The 22,550-nt window shown below is 43.0% G+C and overlaps 1 protein-coding gene across 1 annotated transcript; it reads right to left on the bottom strand.

Moving 5' to 3' along the window:
* Positions 1-19,774: 19,774 nt before the first annotated feature.
* LOC123439635 (putative cyclin-dependent kinase F-2) lies at positions 19,775-21,488 on the bottom strand. Its single transcript, XM_045116324.1, has 2 exons — positions 21,134-21,488; positions 19,775-21,017 (listed from the first exon to the last, which is right to left on the bottom strand). The coding sequence occupies exons 1-2, from the start codon at positions 21,149-21,151 to the stop codon at positions 19,830-19,832; spliced, it is 1,206 nt and encodes a 401-aa protein (XP_044972259.1). The 5' UTR covers positions 21,152-21,488; the 3' UTR covers positions 19,775-19,829.
* Positions 21,489-22,550: the final 1,062 nt, after the last annotated feature.

Raw genomic sequence — 22,550 nt, 5'->3', positions numbered from 1 at the left:
CATTTTCAGAGTTCATTTGTAGTGCTTTTCAATTTCAGGGTCAGTTAGCTCAAAAAATAAGTAAATGCACGAAAAATACCAAATGAAGTTAGAAATTGTTGAAAATTTGTGATGTGCCTTTGAATGATGCATTTTGAACACACAAACAGTATGGAGTTCAAATAATTTAGAAAAATAACATCCCTTTGTAACATATGAGTTATCGTTCGAAACCCTCATACTTCAAAAGAGATTGTCCGTTTTGTACACGAAGTGCATTCAGTTTTTGTCGTAACCCTCTCAACTTTTTAGCACATGATATGTGGGTGAAATTATGATACGATGCCAACTTTCAACATTTTCAGAGTTCATTTGTAGTGCTTTTCAATTTCAGGGTCCATTAGCTCAAAGAAATAAACTAAATGCACAAAAAATACCAAATGAAGCCAGAAATTGTTGAAAATTTGTGATGTGCCTTTGAATTGTGCATTTTGAACACACAAAAAGTATGGAGTTCAAATGAGTTCAAAAAAATGAAATCCCTTTGTAAGAGACAAGTTCTCGTTCGAAACAGTGATACTTCGAAAGAGATTGTCTATTTTGTACACGAAGTGCATCGAGTTTTTGTCGTAACCCTCTCAACTTTTTAGCACATGCTATGTGGGTGCAATGATGATTCCATGCCAATTTTCAACATTTTCAGAGTTCATTTGTAGTACTTTTCAATTTCAGAGTCAATTAGCTCAAAAAACAAATAAATAAATGCACGAAAAATATCAAATGAAGTCAAAAATTGTTAAAAATTTGTTATGTGCTTTTGAATGGTGCATTTTGAACACAAAAAAGTATGGAGTTCAAATAAGTTCAAAAAAATGAAATCCCTTTGTAACAGATGAGTTCTCGTCCGAAACCCTAATACTTCAGAAGAGATTGTCCGTTTTGTACACGAAATGCATCTAGTTTTTATCGTAACTCTGTCAACTTTTTAGCACATGCTATGTGGGCTAAATGATGTTACCATGTCAACTTCAAACATTTTCAGAGTTCATTTGTAATGCTTTTTAATTTCAGGGTCAATTAGCTCAAAAAAGTAAATGCACGAAAAATACCAAATGAAGTCAGAAATTGTTGAAAATTTGTGATGTGCCTTTGAATGGTGAATTTTGAACACAGAAAAAGTATGGAGTTCAAATAAGTTCAAAAAAATAAAATCCCTTTGTAACAGATGAGTTCTCGTTCGAAACCCCGATACTTCAAAAGAGATTGTCCGTTTTGTACACGAAGTGCATCTAGTTTTTTCGACAACCCTCTCAACTTTTTAGCACATGATATATGGGTGAAATGCTGATACCATGTCAACTTTCAACATTTTTAGAGTTCATTTGCAGTGCTTTTCAATTTCATGGTCAATAAGCTTAAAAAAAATAAGTAAATGTACGAAAAATACCAAATGAAGTCAGACATTGTTGAATATTTATGATGTCAACTAAAAAGAATCAACTAAAACATTAACAAAAAAGAATGAACTAAAATTATCAAAGTGTTTTATGTGTTAAAAAGAATGAAGTTAAACATTAACTAAAAAGAAACAAAGAAATATCAACTCAAAAGAATCTTCATAAAGTTTTTTTGTTAAAATCTTAAATAGAAAACTAAAATAAAAGAGAAAAAAATCTTTAATAGCAAAGAATTAAAATATAAACCGGGACTAAAAATTATTAAAGTAAAAAGAATGCCGCCTATTAAGCCATCACGGCCTGGATATGATTAGAAACCCTACCGGGCAGGTGGGCCAAGATGCAGGCCCGCATGCCTATTAGGCCCAACAGGGAATGAGAGGAGAGTTAGGCCCATAAGCTTGCAATAGAGAGGAGCTCAAATGAGTGGGCGCGACAGTGCTTATAAAGCACTGCTAGCGCTCCTCGCTCGGCGAGGTGGGACTAAAGATTGCCCTACGCCGCGCCGGAGCCAACCTAGGTCTTTAGTCCCGGGTCGGGACTCGAACCGGGACTAAAGACCCCCTTTAGTCCCCGGTGGAGCCACGACCCGAGACTAAAGGCCCGTGCTTCCCGCCTTTTGGGCTACCGAAAAAGGGTCTTTAGTCCCGGGCCGTGGCTCCACCCGGGACTAAAGGGTGTCTTTAGTCCCAGTTCGAGCCCCGAACCGAAACTAAAGATCTTACTATATATACAGCCCCAATGAAAATTCAAATCCAAACGCCCTTTTCCTTCTCTTCTTCCTATCGCTTGCCTGCTGGAACTGCTTGATGAACTGACGCCCCTGACGAACTGCTCGACTCCGCCAGGCTGCGCCGTCGCCGTCGCCCTGCCGTCCTCATTGCCGGCGCCGGACCTCCTTGCGCGCCCTCCTCCCCGTCGTCGACACCCTGCCGTCCTGCTCGCCGGGCCGGACCTCCTCGCGCGCCCTCCTCCCCATCGCCGGTGCCGCGCTCCTCCCCGCCTATGCCGTCCTCCTCGATCCAATATCTTCTGCCGCCGGTGAGCCGATCTCCTCTCCTCTCGGTGGATCATTGATCGACATGCTTATGCTTAATTGTTTTGTATATAGATTCTTAGTGTTTTGTGGATTATTGCTTAATTTTTCTATCGTATATGCTTAAGTGTTATTTGTAGAATATTTGGTGAATTTAGGGTTAGGTAGGTTAGTGTTAAATAGGTTACTTGTGTTATTTGTAGGTCACATTTAGTGTTAATTAATAGGTTATTGTTAGTTTAGGGTTGAGTACGCATGTTTCTTTTATGTTAAGTAAGTTAGTTTAGGGCCTTTTAGTTTAGGTCACAAGTGTTAAATATTGCAATAGTTTGATGAATTTTGACATTTGCAAAAGTTTGTTATGTATTTTCAATTAATTAGTATACATACATACATATATATATATATATATATATATATATATAGACAATAGATTCTCTTAGTCCTTTAACAATTAATGGATTTATCAAGAATGCCACATTATGTATGTGCACAAGTTGATTCAATTTTTTTGATCTCATCTATGTAAGTAGCTAGCTAGCTAGCTTCTATATGTCACGTTGTGTGTCAAAGTATTGAAGAAATCCATGGCTTCATTATTACCTGGTAGTAACAGACGCATTGCGCTATGAAGCTCTCGAAAGTTGTTTTGGAACGGAGTTCCTGATAGAATAATTCGTTTTTTGGTACAAAGTTCTGCAATGTCCTTCCAAATAGCGATATTCGGATCGCTCTTTTTAAACTGCGTACAAAAAGCTAATTATCCTATTTGGGATTCCATTACAAAACAACTTTGTAAAGCTTCATAGCACCATGATGAAGTTATGGTTTTCTTGAATCCTTTCACAGTAGACAATGTGACATATAGAAGGGGAGATGAGATCTGGAAAAATTTGGATAATTTTCTACACATCCAAATGTCGCCATTTTGTTAAATTCCTTAAAGGTTACGAGAATCTCTTAGACATATTTTAGAGTATAGATTCACTCATTTTGCACCGTATGTAAAGTTTAGAAAAGTTTATTAAATAGTATGAATTTAAATAGTAGGACATACGATGCCCGACCAGCATCCTCGTCGTCGACTCGGTGCCAACCACTTGCTTGATAGACGCGAGCATGTGCGGGACTGGGCTCCGCCGGGGTGGCACTGGGAGGAGTTACCTTTCGGGGCGCGCAGCTTGGTGAGGAACCAGGCTCCCGTCGTCGACCCGGAGCTTCTTTGGTGGCAGTCGCAGGGGGCACTTTCGGTGCCTAGGTTGCAGGCCCCCGATGATCGAGGAGGTACGTCGTCGTGTCACGGAGGAGGACGAGCACGTTCGTCGCTACATGGACGCATTGGATGCCAGGTTCTCCAGTACCTGGCAAGTTTTTCAGGGATCTCACCCAAGCTATGATCCGGTGATGGTCCCTCCTCTTTGGGTGTCCACCGCCCGCGCCTCAGTACAACGACGGCTCTTTGTTGGTTGATCAGTTATATATTATTCGATGTATTACTGTATTCTAGAGATGTATTATTTATGTATTCCAAATTATATATTAGATAACATTAAGTGGATTATTCGAAAATGCATTAATTAAGTGGATTATTCGATGTATATAAGAGGGAGTTTTAGTTGTTAGTTAATTTAGTTTTTTATGTTTAATTAATTTTTAGATACTATGGATCCAATACACGGTAGAGACGAATATCACAAAGACGTGATGCATGGTGTCATCTGCAAGAATGATATTTTAGTTGGCGATGTTGATGTCACCAATCAGTTTCTGTACGAGTCCGGCGAGGGAGATGAGTCTCTCAACACACGAGGTAGAAGCTCCGGTGAGGTAGACGCCCATGCCTCGGGCGAGGGAGGAATCGACGGCTCCAATGAGGAAGAAGCCGACAAGGGAGAAGCCGACCGCTCCGTCTAGATGCATATATATATATATATATATATATATATATATATATATATATATATTAATCCTCTGCTATATACATATATTAACGCTCTTTCTTTTAGCCATCCGGATCGAGCAAAACTTCAGTACAGACGAAACAAGGCCTAACCGACAAACTGGGTGACGGTGAGAGATACAGGATCGAAACAGTCTCAAATGTCGGGCAACCAATTGCTCCCACAGATGTAAAGCAGAAGTTTGTGAATGCATGCAAAGTTGTTGTTAGGGACCACATCCCTATCACCACTCGAGAATGGATTAAGCCAAGGGAGGAAGGAGTCTCATATGTCGGCACAACAGCCAAAGAAAACCTTTGGAAAAAGCTCATGCTTCATTTCACCCTGCCGGCTCCAGAGGTGGATCCAGATGAGGAGGAGCCAAATGAGGAGGAAATGAAGAGGCGAAAAGATGCCCTAGAGAAAAAAGTCAAGGAGTGGGCTCTTAAGAAGATGGCTGATCTATTCAGGGTCTGGAAAAAAGATGGCACCAGGAATTTATCTTGAAAGATAAGACTCCAGATTTCGATCACGTCTATGAGAAGATAAAAGACTACTAGGCCGAATTTGTGGCATACAAGAAATCGGAGGACGCCTTGAAAAAGTCTGCAACAAATAAGGTGAATGCAGGTAAGAAGAAGTACCACCATATTATGGGGCCTGGTGGCTACGGAGGTAACATGGCTAAGTGGGAAGCACTTGAGGCATCCTTTCTGGAAAAAAATATCACTCAAGAGCCCTTAAGATGGCTCGAACGGGGAAGAGACTGGTTTTACAGGCATTGGGGCTTGTTGGATGAAGAAGGGAAGGCAATATATAACCAAAGACACAAAGATAATCCCCTACCCATCGAGGACATTATACGTGCAGTACAGGATGTTGAAGAGGGACGGTTCTTACCCGATAGAGAAAACGACGAGCTCACATGCGCCCTTGGGAATAAGGAACACAAAGGGAGAGCACGAGGCTTACCAGGCTCCTCGCCGTGGATGCTTGCATTTTCCAAGGAAATAAGAGATTTCCTGATAGAAGCCATTAGAGGAGAAAGGAAAAGGAGGCACGTGATAAAGCGACTGAGGCAGACCGGCTACATAATATAGAAGAAGCAGTAAAGCGGCTGCAGCAAGATCAAATCGACAGACAGCAAGGTAGCGGTCAATCTCAGCGGCCCATGATAGAAGCTGCATCGAATCGGAAAAGTAGTGTCGCTTCCACACAACTCCAGGATGATGGTGATGATGCACTCACGACGGATCCTCCTCGTCGCTACCCAGTGGATCATATCACACAGAGCACACCTTGTGAGCTAAACGTGAAAGTTGCTAACTTAAGGTTGACGGTGGCGGTCGGAATGGCCATACCAACTGGACATAATCCAACTTGGTATTGCTCTCCGGTTCCAGAAGAGTACGCTATCGTCGTTGCGGTGGATGAAGTGATGAAAGATTATGAGGAGCTGAAGCTCGACCACCCTGCAGGTGAAGATAGGGATTTAACTCAACTTGGAGAAGTCAAGAAAAAACCGTTGTATGGCCAAAGGAGGACATCTTGCATCCAAATTTGATGCCAAGGCCACCGACTCCTCATAGCAGCAATCCTTCTTCGCCTCCACCTCACCAGTCTCCAGCGCAACCGACGTCTTCGCCGCCTCACCAGTCTCCAGCACAACCGGCGTCTTCGCCGCCTCACCAGTCTCCAGCGTAGCCGTCTCCACTGCCGCATCAGCCGTCTCCACCGCCCCGTCAGCTGTCTCTGTCCACTTAGGATCAGACCAAAAAGCGGAAACGTACTACCGCTAATAGTGGCGGCAGAAAGGGGTTCCGATCATAGAAACGTAAGTTGTCGCCCCTCCCAAAAGTACCTCATAAGGATATGGAGAAGATACCACGGGACTATACTGGAGAGGACAATATTAAGAGGGCAGATGCCCAACATCAACACTGGAAGATTGACACGGCTAACAAGAACTAGCCGAAAAAGCGAGAGTTCCCGATCACCCCAAAAGATCACGCCGCATGCGTGAAAATGCCGAAAACCCTTGCAGATCCCCTGCCATCATTGCCAGCAGACTATGAACGCTCTATTCTCAAGTCGGCTCACGCAAAAAAGCAGTGGTTGAAGAGTAGTACGTCCAGCGGGAAATCAGTTGCCCAGTTCGGACAACAGAAAAACCAATCGTACCCCCGCTCAAAGTGTATTCCGATACAAAGGTGTGCTCGAGCGGAGCTACGATCGAGCAGAGGAATGATGAAACAGTTGGTATCGATCCGGAGTTTGTTGCAATATACGGAGAAGTAGCCAAGGCTCAAGGCATGTCTATTGATGAGTACTTCAACCATTTGCAGGAATTCGCGGACATAACATACATGTACCGGTACGGGGCTCCTCTCGTCAAACCTGAGTTAGTCAACGAGCTATCAACAAAAATGGGAAGATTGCATGACTGGTACATGCAAGCATGTGCTTCACAGCAAAACTGGATCTACCTTGCATATAAAGACAAGCATTTCGGGACTGGACGAGGCATGCTAATGACTGAATTCGATGAATTATTTCAGTTATACCAACAAGACGCGCTCGACAAATTTATCATCACTGCCTATTGTCTGTAAGTATTATTAATTTATGTCATTAAGTCTTACTCAGCTCGTTCTTGCATGTATAATCTTAATCATCACTATATTAATTTTGCAGAATGAAGATTCTCGAATGCAAAAGAGGACAAATCTATGACATTGGGTTCATGGACCCATATTACATTCATCACCAAATTCTCGCAACGAATCCCCGCGATAGAGAGAATAACTTGGTACAAGGCTTAAGGTTTTCCGGTACCAAAAGGGAAATACTATTTCCTTACAACTTCAAGTGAGTGTTACTACACACATTCTATTTTTGCTCACTCGATGTTATTATAAGTGTATAGTTGACTCGTTATGCATGCGCAGGTTCCACTTTATTTTGTTAATCATTGTACCTGACGAGGGACAAGTAATAGTCATGGACCCGAAACGCACACACCCCGCTGCATGGGCGAACATGCAGGAATACCTCCAAAGGTAATTTCAATCATTATGACACTATATCGACAACTTCTCGTTCATTTCCTGATAGCAAGGAATTAATATAGAACTCCTTTATTCATTTCCTTTTCTTGGCAGGGCTTGGCAATGGTTCACCGCCAAGGCTCGGGGTGTTTAGAAGTCAGAGCTTACATTTAAACAAATAGATGTAAGTAACTACTAGCTAGATCTGCGCAACTCTTTATGCTAGTTTCAATACCATTATAATTCTTGATTATGTTTTTGATTGAACTCTATTCTCGTAAAGTGCTTGAGGCAGGAACATGGGAACAATTTATGTGGATACTATGTTTGCGAGTTCATTCGCGAGACGACCCATCAGACGGGCAAAAACCGGGACATAAAAAAATGAAGTACGATAAACAATACTCACAACTTTATTTTATTACCATGAATTGTGTTCGTTTTCATTGATATATATATTGACCCCTTTTTTAAATTAGATTGAACGGTTGTGGGACGGGCTTCCAACAGAGGAACATGTTCGAGCAATTCAAGAGGAAATTACCGGATTCTTAGATGCACAGGTCCTATATGTCAAGGGAGAATACTATTGCGCGTCGATGCAATTGATACGAAATGATATAGTGTAAAAAATATGCATATATGTGCATGTAAATCGTGTCTACATTTTGTAATATGTTCGACAAAGCACGACGGGTGAGATGGTGTAATATATTCGTGACGATGATGTGTAATATAGTTGTTCCTTTATTGCTGTGTATGTACCATCCAATTTAGTGCAAAACAAGAATTAAAAGTGCCCAAAACAAATAAATGGGATAGTAGGGGGAAGCACAATAGCCCCATCCAATTTAGTGCAAAACCCTAAACCGTGAAAAGTGCTAAAAAAGCTGCGAAGAAATAGCCCCGGTTCGTAATACGAACTGGGACTAATACCCCTCCCCCTCGCTCCCTACCCCGCCACATGGAAGGTCATTAGCCCCGGTTCGGGGCCGAACCGGAGCTAGCATTAGTCCCGGTTGTTTAGTCCCGGTTCGTGAACCGGGACTAATGGCCCAACCGAACTGGGACTATAGGCCCTTTTTCTACTAGTGGTGATTGAAGTTTTCAAGTTTTGAGTGAGATATCGACATGCGGAGAATAAGGAGCAGCAAGAAACTAAGCTTGGGGATGCCCAATGCACCCCAAGGTAATATCCATGGAAGACTCAAGTGTCTAAGCTTGGGGATGCCCTATAAGGCATCCCCTCTTTTGTCTTCAACACTACCGTTTTGTCAAGTTTTGTGTGGATGAAGTGTTCGAAGATTGAGGATGTATCGATAGGAGAAGAATAAGGGGAGGCAAGAGATCTAGCTTGGGCATGCCCAAGGCACCCCAAGTAAATATTCAAGGAGACTCAAGCGTCTAAGCTTGGGATGCCCCGAAAGGCATCCCGTCCTTCTTCTTCAACAATTATTGGTATGTCTCGGTTTTTGTTTTTTTTCACACGATATGCTTAAATTCTTGGAGTGTCATGTGCCTTTTATTTTGCTTTTAGCAATGCACCATGATGGTTTGGGAAAGTCCATGCTTGATTTATAGAATGCTCTTTGCACTTCACTTATATCTTTTGAGTTGATTTATAGAATGCTTCATGTGTTTCACTTATATTATTTGAAGTTGGATGCATGTTTCTCTACATATAGAAAACCATTATTTGGAGAATGCTCTTTTTCTTCACTTATATTTCTTAGAGCATCTGCAGGTATTTTGTAGAAAGAATTTGTTGTTCCCTCAAACAAGCCATATCACGTTAGTTCCATTGCATTGCAAAGAACCCAATGTAACTGGGTAAGCAAATGCAACTTGCAAGCACGTGGAAACATGTACACAAGTGTCGTGCAAACAGAAATCATCCATTTTGTGTTTTAATTCTCTGAATTACAGACATCGTAGAAAGTGTACGTAAAATCTTTTGACTCCCGAGGTGTTGGCAGTGACGGTGAGAGTAGATTGTGTAGATTAATTTTCTGGGCTACTAGAATATATGAAGTGGCACCAAGATTGAAATCAACTAGGGATGCACTAATAATATGTCGTGAATCACAAGGTACCGTTGATCTTAGTTGTTTCTTATGGACACATGAGATCTTTAGGTTTCTTATGTAACTGAAAAGATGATGTAGTTTATGTTGTGGGACCAACCAAGATGCAGAGAAGAAGAGGTTGCAAGAGAAGAAGTCACCTAAGAAATTCTCTATTATTTTAAGGCTCTTATACTATGTTTATTATCCTGAATTCTTGAAGAGGATCATGCACTATGTATATTATTCTATTAACAAGTTATGTCCGTTATTTTGAATCTGTTTACCATTGCTCAAAATGAATTTCATTTCACTTAGTTGTTTTTTTATAATTATAGCCGTATTTAGTACTCGTTGAAAATTTATTGTCGCATAAATGAATGAAAATGGATGCATGTAGAATTAAAATACATATAGATACACTCATTTCTCTGACAATTATTTTCGAATGGAGGGGGTAGAAAATTCGGTATCATAAGTAAATGTTCTTAGTGCAATTCCACTACCCACGTCATTCATAATGATCAACACAATAGAATGGGAGAAGTTATTCACGTATTTGCATTAGTTTGATTTTTAAGCTACACCGCAATTGCATTAGTTCGTTGAGTGAGCTTAAAGTTTTCGGACATAAATCAAAGTCCTCCCGTTCCAAAAAAGGTCGCAAAACCTCAAAGAGGGCGAAATTTTCTAAATCTCCTATTGGTTCCTCATGAATGGCATGTTCTTTAATAACAGAGGTCTCGGTGACTTGGCTAAGCATCTATTTATTGCGGAATGTAATAGGCAATACAATTTAGACTTTTTGGCTATCTCTAAAACGGGGAGACGTGATTTTTCAGTAAGTCTACTTAACCGTCTTTCTGGCGGGATAGACTTCACTTGGATTTCACGATCGCCTAGAGGTTGTTCCGGGGGCATTTTACTTGGCGTAAACACAGGGACTATGGATGTTGGTTGTTCTGGGGGCATTTTACTTGGCGTAAACACATGGACTATGGATGTTTTGGCTCGTTCGGATGATGAGTTTCACATTAAGCTCCATATTCGCAACAAGGCCGACAACTTCACATGGACTCTCGTAGCCGTGTATGGTGCATCCCAGGATGAGTTCAAGGCCGACTTCCTCCGTGAATTGGTTAATATGGCAAAAGATAATCCATATTCCAATTTTATTGGTGGTGATTTCAATTTGCTACGATTTCCAAATGAGAAAAGTCGAGGCAGGTTTGATGATCATTGGCCTTTCCTTTTCAATGCTGTCATCGACAGTCTTGATCTGCGAGAGGTTTCAATGATTGGAAGACAGTTCACTTGGGCTAACAACCTTCTCGAGCCGACATATGAGAAACTAGATCGCGTTTTAATGGACACCAACTGGGAATTCAAATTCCCTATGATTTCTGCTTGTTCTCTACCTCGCATCGAGGCTCTTTCCGACCATGCACCCATCCTCTTGACTACTGGTTTGCCACGCCCACAGCAGAGACGCAAGTTCAAGTTTGAACTTGGTTCGTTGCATCGGGATGGCTTTCATGACATGGTCAGGGAGGTGTGGGAAAACCCGGTTGCCGGAGATACCCCAATACAAAAATGGAATAACAAAATACGTGTAATGCGTAAATTCCTAAGTGGCTGGGCTAGGTATACGGCGGGTATCCTCAAGAAAGAGAAGCTTCGTCTTTCATCTATTATTGATGAATTAGAAGCTCTATCAGAGATCAGGCCTTTATCTGTGCACGAAATCGACATCAAGAGTCAATCGAATGCACAGATAGCTCGCATGGTGCAGGAGGAGGAGATCAAATGGTGCCAACATTCAAACTCTCAGTTTATTCTGAAAGGTGATTCGAATACTAGATACTTTCATGGTGTTGCCAATGCTAGACACCGGAAGAAAATTATTCATACCCTACATCAGGAGGAGGGCACGATAGAGGGACATGAGCAACTTAAATCTTATATCACTAATTACTATAAAAACCTGTTTGGAGCCCCACAGGAAGGAAACTTCTCGATGGATGAGTCCCGAACAGAAGACATCCCCCAGGTCTCTGATGAGGAAAATAGCCTTCTAACAGCTCCATATTATGAGGAGGAAGTTAGAAAGGCGGTTTTCCGAATGGAGCACAAAAAAGCCCCTGGCCCGGATGGTTTTCCTGCAGAGTTCTATCAGAACTTCTGGGAAGTCATCAAATCGGACCTCTTGCATTTGTTTGGCTACCTCCATGTTGGCCAGCTAGAATTGTTTCGCTTAAACTTCGGTGAGATTATTTTATTACCTAAGGTTAATGAGACAGAAAGGATACAACAGTATAGACCTATCTGCCTCCTTAATGTTAGCTTTAAAATATTCACGAAGGTTGCGACGATTAGGCTAAATTCGGTTGCTGAACATGTGGTTCGACCTTCACAACCCGCTTTTATGCAAGGAAGAAACATCCTAGATGGAGTTGTTATCCTTCATGAAACAGTCCATGAACTGCATCGACAAAAGTTGAATGGGGTGGTACTCAACATCGACTTTGAAAAGGCTTATGACAAAGTCAAATGGACCTTCCTTCAGCAAGCTCTCAGAATGAAAGGTTTTTCTGCAGAGTGGTGAGCTATGATTCATAGTTTCGTTTCTGGAGGTAGCGTGGCCATTAAAGTCAATGATGACGTGGGCCCCTATTTCCAAATGAAAAAAGGATTGAGACAGGGTGACTCAATATCGCCCATACTATTCAATATAGTGGCGGATATGTTAGCTGTCATGATTGATCGTGCCAAAGTTGATGGCCAAATTGATGGGGTAGTGAATCATCTTGTGGATGGTGGCCTCTTTATCCTTAAATATACTGACGATACGATTCTCTTCATAGATCATGACCTAGAGAAAGCGAGGAATCTGAAATTAATTTTATCAGCATTCGAGCAACTCTCACGTCTTAACATCAACTTCCATAAAAGTGAATTGTTTTGTTTTGGCGAGGCTCAGGACGAGGCCCATCTGTACGCTGACCTGTTCGGATGCGGGTTGGGACAGTTTCCGATCACATATTTGGGGATACCGATACACAATCGGAGACTCACAACTGTTGAATTGAAACACGTCGAGGAGAGACTGCAAAAAAGATTAAGTAATTGGAAAGGTATACTGCTATCTCTAGGTGGAAGATTGGTCCTCATAAACTCAGTACTAAGCAATACGGTACTATATATGATTTCCTTCTTTCAGCTGTCGAAAGGAGTATTACATAGATTGGATTACTTCCGATCAAGATTCTTTTGGCATGGAGATAGCGAGAGAAAGAAATATCGACTGGCTAAATGGAGTGTGGTTTGCCGTCCCAAAGACCAAGGCGGGTCGGGCATTCATGACCTTGAGGTAAAAAATAGGGCCCTACTTGGCAAATGGCTGTTTAAGTTATTGACACATGACGGTGTATGGAAAACCCTACTAAAGAGAAAATATGTGGGTTCAAAGGCAATATCTGAGGTATACTGGAAGCGTGGGGACTCCCATTTTTGGGCAGGCTTAATGGCTACGAAGAAATATTTCTTCCGCTATGGAACCTTCTCGATTAAGGACGACTCGGAAATTAGATTCTGGGAGGATAAGTGGCTAGGGAATGCATCACTCCGGGAACAATATCCATCTCTGTACAATATTGTGCGTCACAAGGGAGATACCATCGCCACGGTTTTGGAATCATTTCCGCCAAATGTGTCGTTCAGAAGAAATTTAATTGGATCCAGACTACAATCGTGGAATACTCTGCTTTAGCGGTTGTCCACGGTGGAACTGTCACAAGGGTCCAATGTGTTTTGTTGGAATCTACATGGAAATGGACAATTCTCAATGGAGTCCATATACAGAGCTTTGCTCCAATCTGATATGCAAGTTGATAATAACAAGAAGATGCCTCTTAAAAATAAAATCTTTGCATGGTATCTTCGTCGCGAAGTCATTTTTACTAAATATAACCTTATTAAGAGAAATTGGCATGGAAGTACGCAATGTGTTTTTTGTCAACATGATGAGACAATAAAATATTTGTTCTTCCAATGCAAATTCGCTCGTTCTAAATGGTCAGTCATCCAAATAGCTTCTCACTTGTATCCTCCTTGTAGTGTTGCTAATATATTTGGCAACTGGTTACATGGGATTGAACACAGGTTTAGGACTCTTCTTAGGGTGGGAGCGCTTGCCGTTAATTGGTCGCTTTGGCTATGTAGAAATTATAAGGTTTTTAATGGTAAAAGCACTTCTTTTATGCAGGTTATCTGCAGATGTACTAGGACGCTTCGTTTATGGTCGTCTCTACAACGTATGGAGAATTTATAGAGACTCTACATGTTTATTTGTATTTCGCCTTTTTTATTTTGTGCGAGTGAATTTTGTTTGGGTGTGTACATTTCAGTTATGCAGACGCCGGGTGTAATGCTTAAGCCTTTTAAGTAATAAAACGCCCCTTATCGACAAAATAAATTAAAGAGTTATCTTTTTGTCTAAAAACATGTTGCAAGCAATACATGTTATTTCTGGCTTGTATATAGGGAGCGCCTAATAACATATCCTATCTAATATAAATGTGTAATTAATTTCCTCTTCAATATTAATATGAATTATGCATTTACTAAGTCGACGATGTTAGATCCAAGACGAGATATAAAGTGCAGCATGAAGAAACACAGGATCTAAAGCTTAGCTAAAGAAACATGAGATCTAATATTCAATGTGAAGCCAAATGTTTAGATGGTGGCAACACTGTTTGATAGCTGGCCTTGGTAGAGGCATCTCATCGTGCAAGTTGATAAGTAAGGTCTCTTGTCCATTGTTCTCATGATTTATGGTTTCTAATAGCTATGACTTATAGATTTATCTTTCATATGCATTAATCGACCCATACATCTTGTACGCCATTGACAAACATGCACGTTGTGTATACGTTCTGGACTCTTAATACATCGCAATTGCCAGAGATCAAACTTTAAGACATTTAGTGAAATTGCATAAAATTGGAAGGGAATTCAACTATGCACTCGAAAAGGCGTAGTCCGGCTGGAATTTTGATATATCTAGATGGCAACGTATATTTTTGGCCGGTATTTACAACGAGCACAGATGGATAAATTTTCATATTTCATTATCATAACTTTCAATGTACAAGCATATATTTTTGTTATTACTGTTTTCAAGATAATACTAATATATTCAATTGCAGGGATGTGTCTGCTTATTTTATTTTTGATTTTATGCTTTTATGGAATGGTAAATATTTGGTTCGTCCGGTTTGCATGATGAGTATTTTCCGTTGCACACTTTTAGACTTCCATGTGAAACATTCGTGCTACCTGCATATATTGTTTGTGTAAGATGGTTATAATTTAAGGAAGAAGTTTTTATTGTACTTGCTCAAATATCATGCGAATGAAGCTAAAAACAACATTTCTAATATTTTGGGAGAATATCTTAAGCCCATCAAGTAGATATTAATTCATTACAGATTATTAGTTGGATCACTCTGCTCTATGTATTTACCTTTTTATGAACTTCATTTCAAGTGAAGTGAATTTCAATTATTATCTGATTATGACTAGTTATTTTTTTTACATGTGATATTTAACATGCATTATGTTTATATATAACTCTAGCTAACATATTTCAAATGCTCGTGACAACGCACATGCATTTTACTAATACTTGTAGTTGAAAAGAACTAGACTAATCTTTCCAACCATAAGTATTTAGATATAGAGGATGTAGTATAAAATACATCTACGGTGTTTAGCATTGGATGGTAAGAGATCACAGCAGGAATTAAGTGCTATGGCACGCATGAACAATGGCAGCGACGACGAACGATGTCAGGCGGCTTTCAGGACGGCGATCCACGGCATGGCAGGAAGGCGAACACTTTCAAGCGAATTGAACGGACTGGCAGCTAGCAGATAGATCAGAGATCAAAGACGATGGTGCTAGGTCTGGTTGAAAGATAATCGACGGAATGACTAACGATGTTTAGGCGTAGATACTTGAGATTTATCAAACGCAAATACATAGACAATCAATCTTGTTACTACAAACAATGACAGATATTCTTGCAGTCACTTTCTTCCTCCGGCTTGACTGAATAGTTTTGGATTGAAACACAACGATAATGCATTTCTTTCTAACCACAGTTTTCTCAAGCCGGCAATGATCAAAGCTGAGATCTCTGTCAACCTTCTTCTCGACACTCTTGACTGAATAGGGCACCACCACTCTCTGACTGAATCCTCCTGGTTTGGAGTCAGAATTGCCATCGCTACAAAACCCAGCAGTTTAACCACACCTCTCTTTACAGCTGCGAACACGCGTTCAACACAAGGCCAGTCATCACTCTGTCACTCTGTACGCCACTGGTAAATCCTAAGTTTGGTCGTATAAGATTTAGGTTGAGAGATGAATACATTTCTGCTGTCCTAGTTCTAGCAATCAAATCTGAATGATCCTCGATTCAGAAATGGACCTATCGAGTTGTCGAATTGAAACTTTGGTTCCAAATACTCCATGTTAATCCAGTTTCTAGGTGCTTGTAGATGATGATCTTATCCAGAATCAAGCTTTCAAGCTTCCAGGTACTTGAGATTTACCAAACGCAAATACATACATAGACAATCTATCTTTTTACAAAGAGTGAGAGAATTTTCTTTGCAGTCAGCAATCTCTACTTCCTTCGCCTTGACTGGATAGTTTTGGATGGACAACGCTAAGGCATTTCTTTCTAATCAAAGTTTTCTCAAGCCGGCAATGATCAAGGCTGAGATCTCTGTCAACCTTCTTCTCGACACTCTTGACTGAATATTTGTCATGCCGATCTTCAAATCGGGTTACAACATAAACTTTTACAGGGCCAAATAAATCTTTGATAACCAAAATGGTTGGATCTTCATCATGGTTTATCATAACAAGCATTAAATGATTGGATTTTTCAGGCCGGCTTAGAACAAATAAATATTCTCGAAGAGCCAGTCTATCCTATATTGCGGAGCTGATATATTACATATTATTGAGCTGGCTTATCACTTATAATGTCGCGTCATTTAATCGACGGGAACTTGGATTTCTTCAGCTTGTGATTATAGCAAATTACAACACTTACGGATTTCTCAAGCATATATTTGTCGGGTTGCATCGCAACCATGGGCATGAATGTCTTTTCAAGCACAAAGGTATCATTCCACGATATTCATGCAAACAAAAAATTACCGGGTTGCATTACAACCACGGTCAAGGATTCATTCGAGTTCAAGAGAACTTCTGAAAGTACATCATGATGGGTTATATTATTTTCACACAGTCCCAAGTCGTTATAGGCATACGACCCGACACTTGGGGGCTACATCATATGTTGTTTTTCTTCAAAGGACAAGTACATATAAGTCCTAAGTCGTTGCAGTCAAACGACCCAGCACTTGGGGGCTACACTACTCAGATCAAATATACTAAAGTGACAAGTTGCTGCAAACATGCGATCTGGCACTTGGGGGTTACAGCATTCAGTTGTTTAACAGATTATGAGGTCCTAATTAAAAATCCGGCCCATCACATAGCGATGAGCCGGTCCTTGGAGGCTACACATGTGAAGCAAAAAAATCAATTTATAACTGGCGACTCAGATAATTATCCGGATTTCTTCAAAAGATATCTACCTACAAAGTTCAAAGTCCTAGGTTGTTGCAGGCAAAACAACCCGGCCTTTGGGAGCTACACTAGTTGAAGTTTTAAGTATAGGACAATTACAAGTCCCAGGTTGCTACAGGTAAGACAACCAGGCATTGGGGGCTACACAGTGAATATGTTATTCTACGCCAAGCACCAAGTCATCATGAATTGATAAACTCGAAGCTTAGGGGCTACAGATAATATGGAGACATAAAAAAGAGGAAGAACATCTTTAAGCCATCAATTTTGAGTGATCCAGATCTTATTTTTTGGTGGAGCTGGAGTCTTGAAAGCCGGCTCAACATCACATGGATTTCTTTATTCCCAACATTTTTTTCAAAGTCGAAGCAATGGAAGCTGGCCCAACATCATATGGTTTCCCTATTTCCAAAACTTTCATCACCCAAAACATTGGAGGCCGACTCAACGGCAGACGGGTTATTATTCCTAATATTTTATTACAAAGGATATAGACTTGCGAGATGATTGTGAAGATGGCTCGTTGATATGAAAAAGATACCCGAATTTTCGAGAAGCCACTTCATTGAAATAAGCCAGACAATGGAGCAAGACGGCCCCTTGAACATATTTATTTCTTATTTCAGGAGCTTACCATGAACAAATTCAAGCTAACCTGATGGCTAATGTTGGGGATATACCCCATGGTTTGACCCCGCTAGGAGGTATGACCCGTCCCATACCTGACAGCTGGAGAGTCACCCCACTCGCCGGGTTAACCTGGATGACACGGCCCAGGGCCCAGTGTGCAAGCCCGTGAAAGGTAGCTCATGGAGAGGCCTCAAGGCCGGATCAAAAAGAAGGCTCAAGAAGAGAAGATTCCATCGAAGGGAAGCGAGACCCGTATTAGGATTCAAGAGAAGAGAGACCCGTATTAGGATTCAAGAGAAGCTAGTCCAAATTCTAGTAGGATTCTATGTAGCCTACCCCTTGAACTTATATAAGGAGGGGCAGGGCACCCTAAGAGGGGGACTTGAGTCTCGGCAACACAAGTCATTAGAGATAGACACACCAGAAACCCTCAAGACTAGAGATAATGATTTCACACCCTTGTAATCTAGATCATCATCTTCATCAATACTATAATACAAGCTGGATGTATACTTTCACCTTCATTGGAGGGGCCGAACCTGGGTAAACTCGCGTCTCTCGATTCCGACCAACCCCTCTCAAGCCACCACATAGTTGTGATGGCCTCATACCTAAGTTTTCTCACGAGGACATCTGTTGTAACAAAACCACGACACTAATCGTCTTTCGACCTAGCCCTAGCCATCGGCCTCCACCACCTTTGGCCGGCAGGTGCTACCACACACCACCGCGTTACCCTGCGCAACGGTCAACCTCCCCCCACTGTCAGGGTGGTCAACTCCCCCGGACATCTCTCTAAGCTCCGCTTGATGAACAACTCTCATGACCCCTTGCCTCCTCCCCCCCCTCGACCCCCATTAAGTTTCGGACATGCTTCCACCGCCTTCGCCAGCTCTCGCTGCGGGACGGGGCCAGGATTTGAGCATGAGGGGGGCGGGGCAAAGATACCAAGATCATATACGAGCATCCCGATATATCAAGAGGAAGAAAAAAAATGCTTGGCAATACAAAAGAACAATATTTCTATTGATTAAATTTGGGATGCAACTTGTTTGTAAAAAGAATTATTGTCGTTATTGAGACATAAGTTGGAAAAGGTTAAAAAAAAACCTTACTAATATTTTGCAATCTCTAAAAAAATATTAGTGATAGGGTGTCTATCGAGGTGTGCCTTCAGATTTGAGCTATCATGTAGTATAAAATACATTTACGGTGCTTAGCACTAGATGGCAAGAGATCACAGCAGAAATTAGAGCAACTTCAATGAGGCGACCCATTTTGTGTGCGGCCGTCCGTTTGGATCCGCGCGGACAAAAGTGATGGCCCAACGCGTGGACTCATTGCTAAAACGCGTCTGTGTCAACCCATTTCAGGTTTAAATTTGGGACCGAAACAGATCGGCGCGGACGCGCGCGCCCTCTCGGTGTCTACATTTGGCCGGACTGACGGAGCGATCTCTACTTCCTCCGCCTTGACTGAATAGTTTTGGATGGACAATGCTAAGGCATTTCTTTCAAATCAAAGTTTTCTCAAGCGGGCAATGATCAAAGCTGAGATCTCTATCAACCTTCTTCTCGACACTCTTGACTGAATAGAGCACCACCGCTCTCTGACTGAATCCTTCTGGTTTGGAGTCAGAGTTGCCGTCGCTATAAAACCCAACAGCTTGAACCACACCTCTCTTTGAACTGCGAACACGCGTTCAGCACAAGGCCAGTCATAACTCCATCACTCGGTGTACGCCACTGGTAAATCCTAAACTTAGCCGTATAAGATTCAGGTTGAGAGATGAATACATTTCAGCTGTACTAGTTCCAGCAATCAAATCCGAATGATCATCAATTCAGAAATGGAGCTATCGAGTTGTCGAATTGAAACTTTCGTTCGAAATACTTTATGTTAATCTAGTTTCTACGTGCTTGCAGATGATGATCTTATCCAGAATCAAGCTTTCAAGCTTTCAGGTACTTGAGATTTATCAAACGTAAATACATACATAGACAATCTATCTTTTTACAAACAGTGACACATATTTCTTTGCGGTCACTTTCTTCCTGGGTAGCGTTGACGGAACGATCTCTACTTCCTCCACCTTGACGGACACCGTCGCCGTAGCGGCCGCAGGACGAGAAGCGAGAGGACGGGCGTTTGCAGCAATGGTGGTGAACCAGGGCAACTTGAGCGCGGCGGCCGCCGTCAGCCGCTTGTCGGGATTGCACGCGAGAAGGCCGCTCAGGACCTCAAACCCGTCCTTGGACAGCGTCTCCTCCGGGAACAGCTCTCGCAGCGTGTTCGTCTGCACCTGTGGCACCTCCTCCGCTAACGGCAGGGACATGAACCACGGCCAGGTTGTGTCGTCCTGCATTCCGACCACCTCAAAGATCCTTCTGATAAGACATATCGAATTGTCCTCGTCGAACAGCCCCTGGCCGGTGATGGTCTCCGCCATGACGCACCCAAGCGACCACATGTCCACCAGCGCGTCGTAGTCCCGCTTTCCCAGGAGCATCTCGGGCGCCCGGTACATCCCCGTGCCGGCCTGCCTGTACGGCGGCGCCTCGGACATGGACAAGGCGACCCCGAAGTCGCAGAGCTTTAGCACTCCTCCTTCTCCGACGATTATGTTTGCCGGCTTGATGTCCCGGTGGACGACTTGGCACCGGTGCATCTTGGTGGCCGCCGTCAGGAGCTGCCACATGAAGTCCCGCACCGTGGCCTCCGGGAGCCCGCCGCGCCTCTCCCTCAGATGGCAGTAGAGGCTCTTCCCTTGGACGTACTCCATGACGAGGCAGAGCTCGTTTGTGACGTAGTCCTGAACGACGCCACGGAAGCCGACGATGTGAGGGTGGCCGCCGCACGCCTCGAGGAACCGGGCCTCCCGCAGCACCTCCTCGGCGTCGACGGGCTCGTCCTTGTTGTAGGGGTTGCGGAAGGACTTGATGGCGACGGCTTCGCCGGTGGCACGGTGCCGCCTTTTGTCGACGACGCCGTACATGCCCTCGCCCAGGCAGGACTCGTGATCGTAGTCCCCGGTGGTGCTGACGCGCCTCTTCTTGACGCAGGCTGCTCCCGGCCGGTCGGCGTGGCCGTCGACGGCGGCAGCAGATCGCTTCGTCGTGGCCATCGGGTCGATCTGCAGGCTGAACAGAGCTTCTAGTTCTGGGGGGCAGGGGAACGGCGAAGCGCTTTGGATCTAGATGGAGGAGGCAGCAGGAAGAAAATTGACGAGGCCGGCATGGGGGCCTCGCTCCCTCTTTATATACTGATGATGAAAATTCAGATGGGAATTGTACATTCGTGCGGTCATACCCAGACTCGGATTCCCATGTTCGATCAGAGTTGCATGCGGAACGCGTTCCCGAGCTCTCCGGCCGGCCTGCCCAAGAGCAACATGGCGCGCGCACGGAGCGGGAGGAGATGATGGCACCATTGAAGCCGCCGCCCAAGCGCTGACCAGCACGAGCACGACGGCAATTCGGGTTGGTTGTGTCGCGCCCTGAGCACGGAGACTTGTAGGGAGACTCGAAGGCGGCGACGGTAACTTCAGGTGTCTACACACGTTGTTCGAGCATATCTGCGTCTCTCACCGCTGCGTTGTTGGGCTGCTCTCACCGGCTGCAGCCGCCGATGCTGCTGCGCTGTCCAGAAATGTGCTAGGCACGAACCTGGTGTTTGATAAAATGTGGTAGGGACACGTGATGACCAGGAGAGGGACCTGTGCCACGTCGGATTGAGCTGTCAAAACAGTGCCAAGACAGCAGCGATTTGATGGCCGAGACGAGGGACCAAACTGATCATTAGAGTTGCATTGCAAATTGGAGTAGAGAGACTGAATCTAGACGAGAGACGAAAAGCGAAAGAAAAATTATTAGTTCACGTAGAAAGAAGAAAAAAAAAACATAGCATTCAGAGCAGTTCTTCTTGATGGGTAAAAGACTTTGTTTCCCAAGTAATGAACATGCCATTTTACAAGAGAATGACAAATAAAATCTGAAATCATAGATTTTCAAGAACAAAAACACCTATTAACAAAATAATTCTTTGCTAAATTATCCGGCACATAATTTGCCTTACGGTAGCAATGTTCGAAAGAAATGCTTCTGAACTCCAACATTAGTTGTTTGCTGTCGGTCACTATTGCGAATGAGAACCCAAATAATCCATCGAGTTCAAGGTGTCCACAACAAATAAGCAATCTAATTCGAATTACACCCCACGTTGGCGCTAGAAAAAGACAGTTCGTAATAGTAGTAAGTTCGGCAGCATCAACATCTTGTGTATGTGGGATTATACCTGGTCATATCGCGGGCCGGGTCTAAGAAAACCCGTGGTACAGAATCCAGGCCCGAGCCCGGCCCGATCCGACCGTTGGGCCTAATTTTTGGGCCCAAGCCCGACACAAGCCCGAAGAAGCCCGACCCGATGTAGGCGTAAAATCAGGTTTTCACGGGCCCGGGCCCGGGCCCGTCCTGACCGCCGGGCTTGATTATCAGACCTGAGCCTGGCCCATGGGCAAGGTCGGGTCAGGCTTTTTTGGGCTGGGTCGGGCTAGGCCTGGTCGGGCTTTTTCGGGCCGGACTGACCGAACCGGGCTACCCATGGCCAGATATATGTGGGATAAACCAATTTGCCGCAGCAACAAAAATTTCTTAGTCACCACGAGGTGTGGCTCTAGAAGAAGCACGTGAGAAATTTCTTAGTCATGTTTGGTTGAATGATTAGAAGG

This window comes from Hordeum vulgare, chromosome 3H (genome assembly GCF_904849725.1).
Source record: "Hordeum vulgare subsp. vulgare chromosome 3H, MorexV3_pseudomolecules_assembly, whole genome shotgun sequence".
NCBI classification, from domain to species: domain Eukaryota; kingdom Viridiplantae; phylum Streptophyta; class Magnoliopsida; order Poales; family Poaceae; genus Hordeum; species Hordeum vulgare.
The sequence above is the reverse complement of the archived record's forward strand: the minus strand, read 5'-3'. Positions and strand labels throughout refer to the sequence as shown.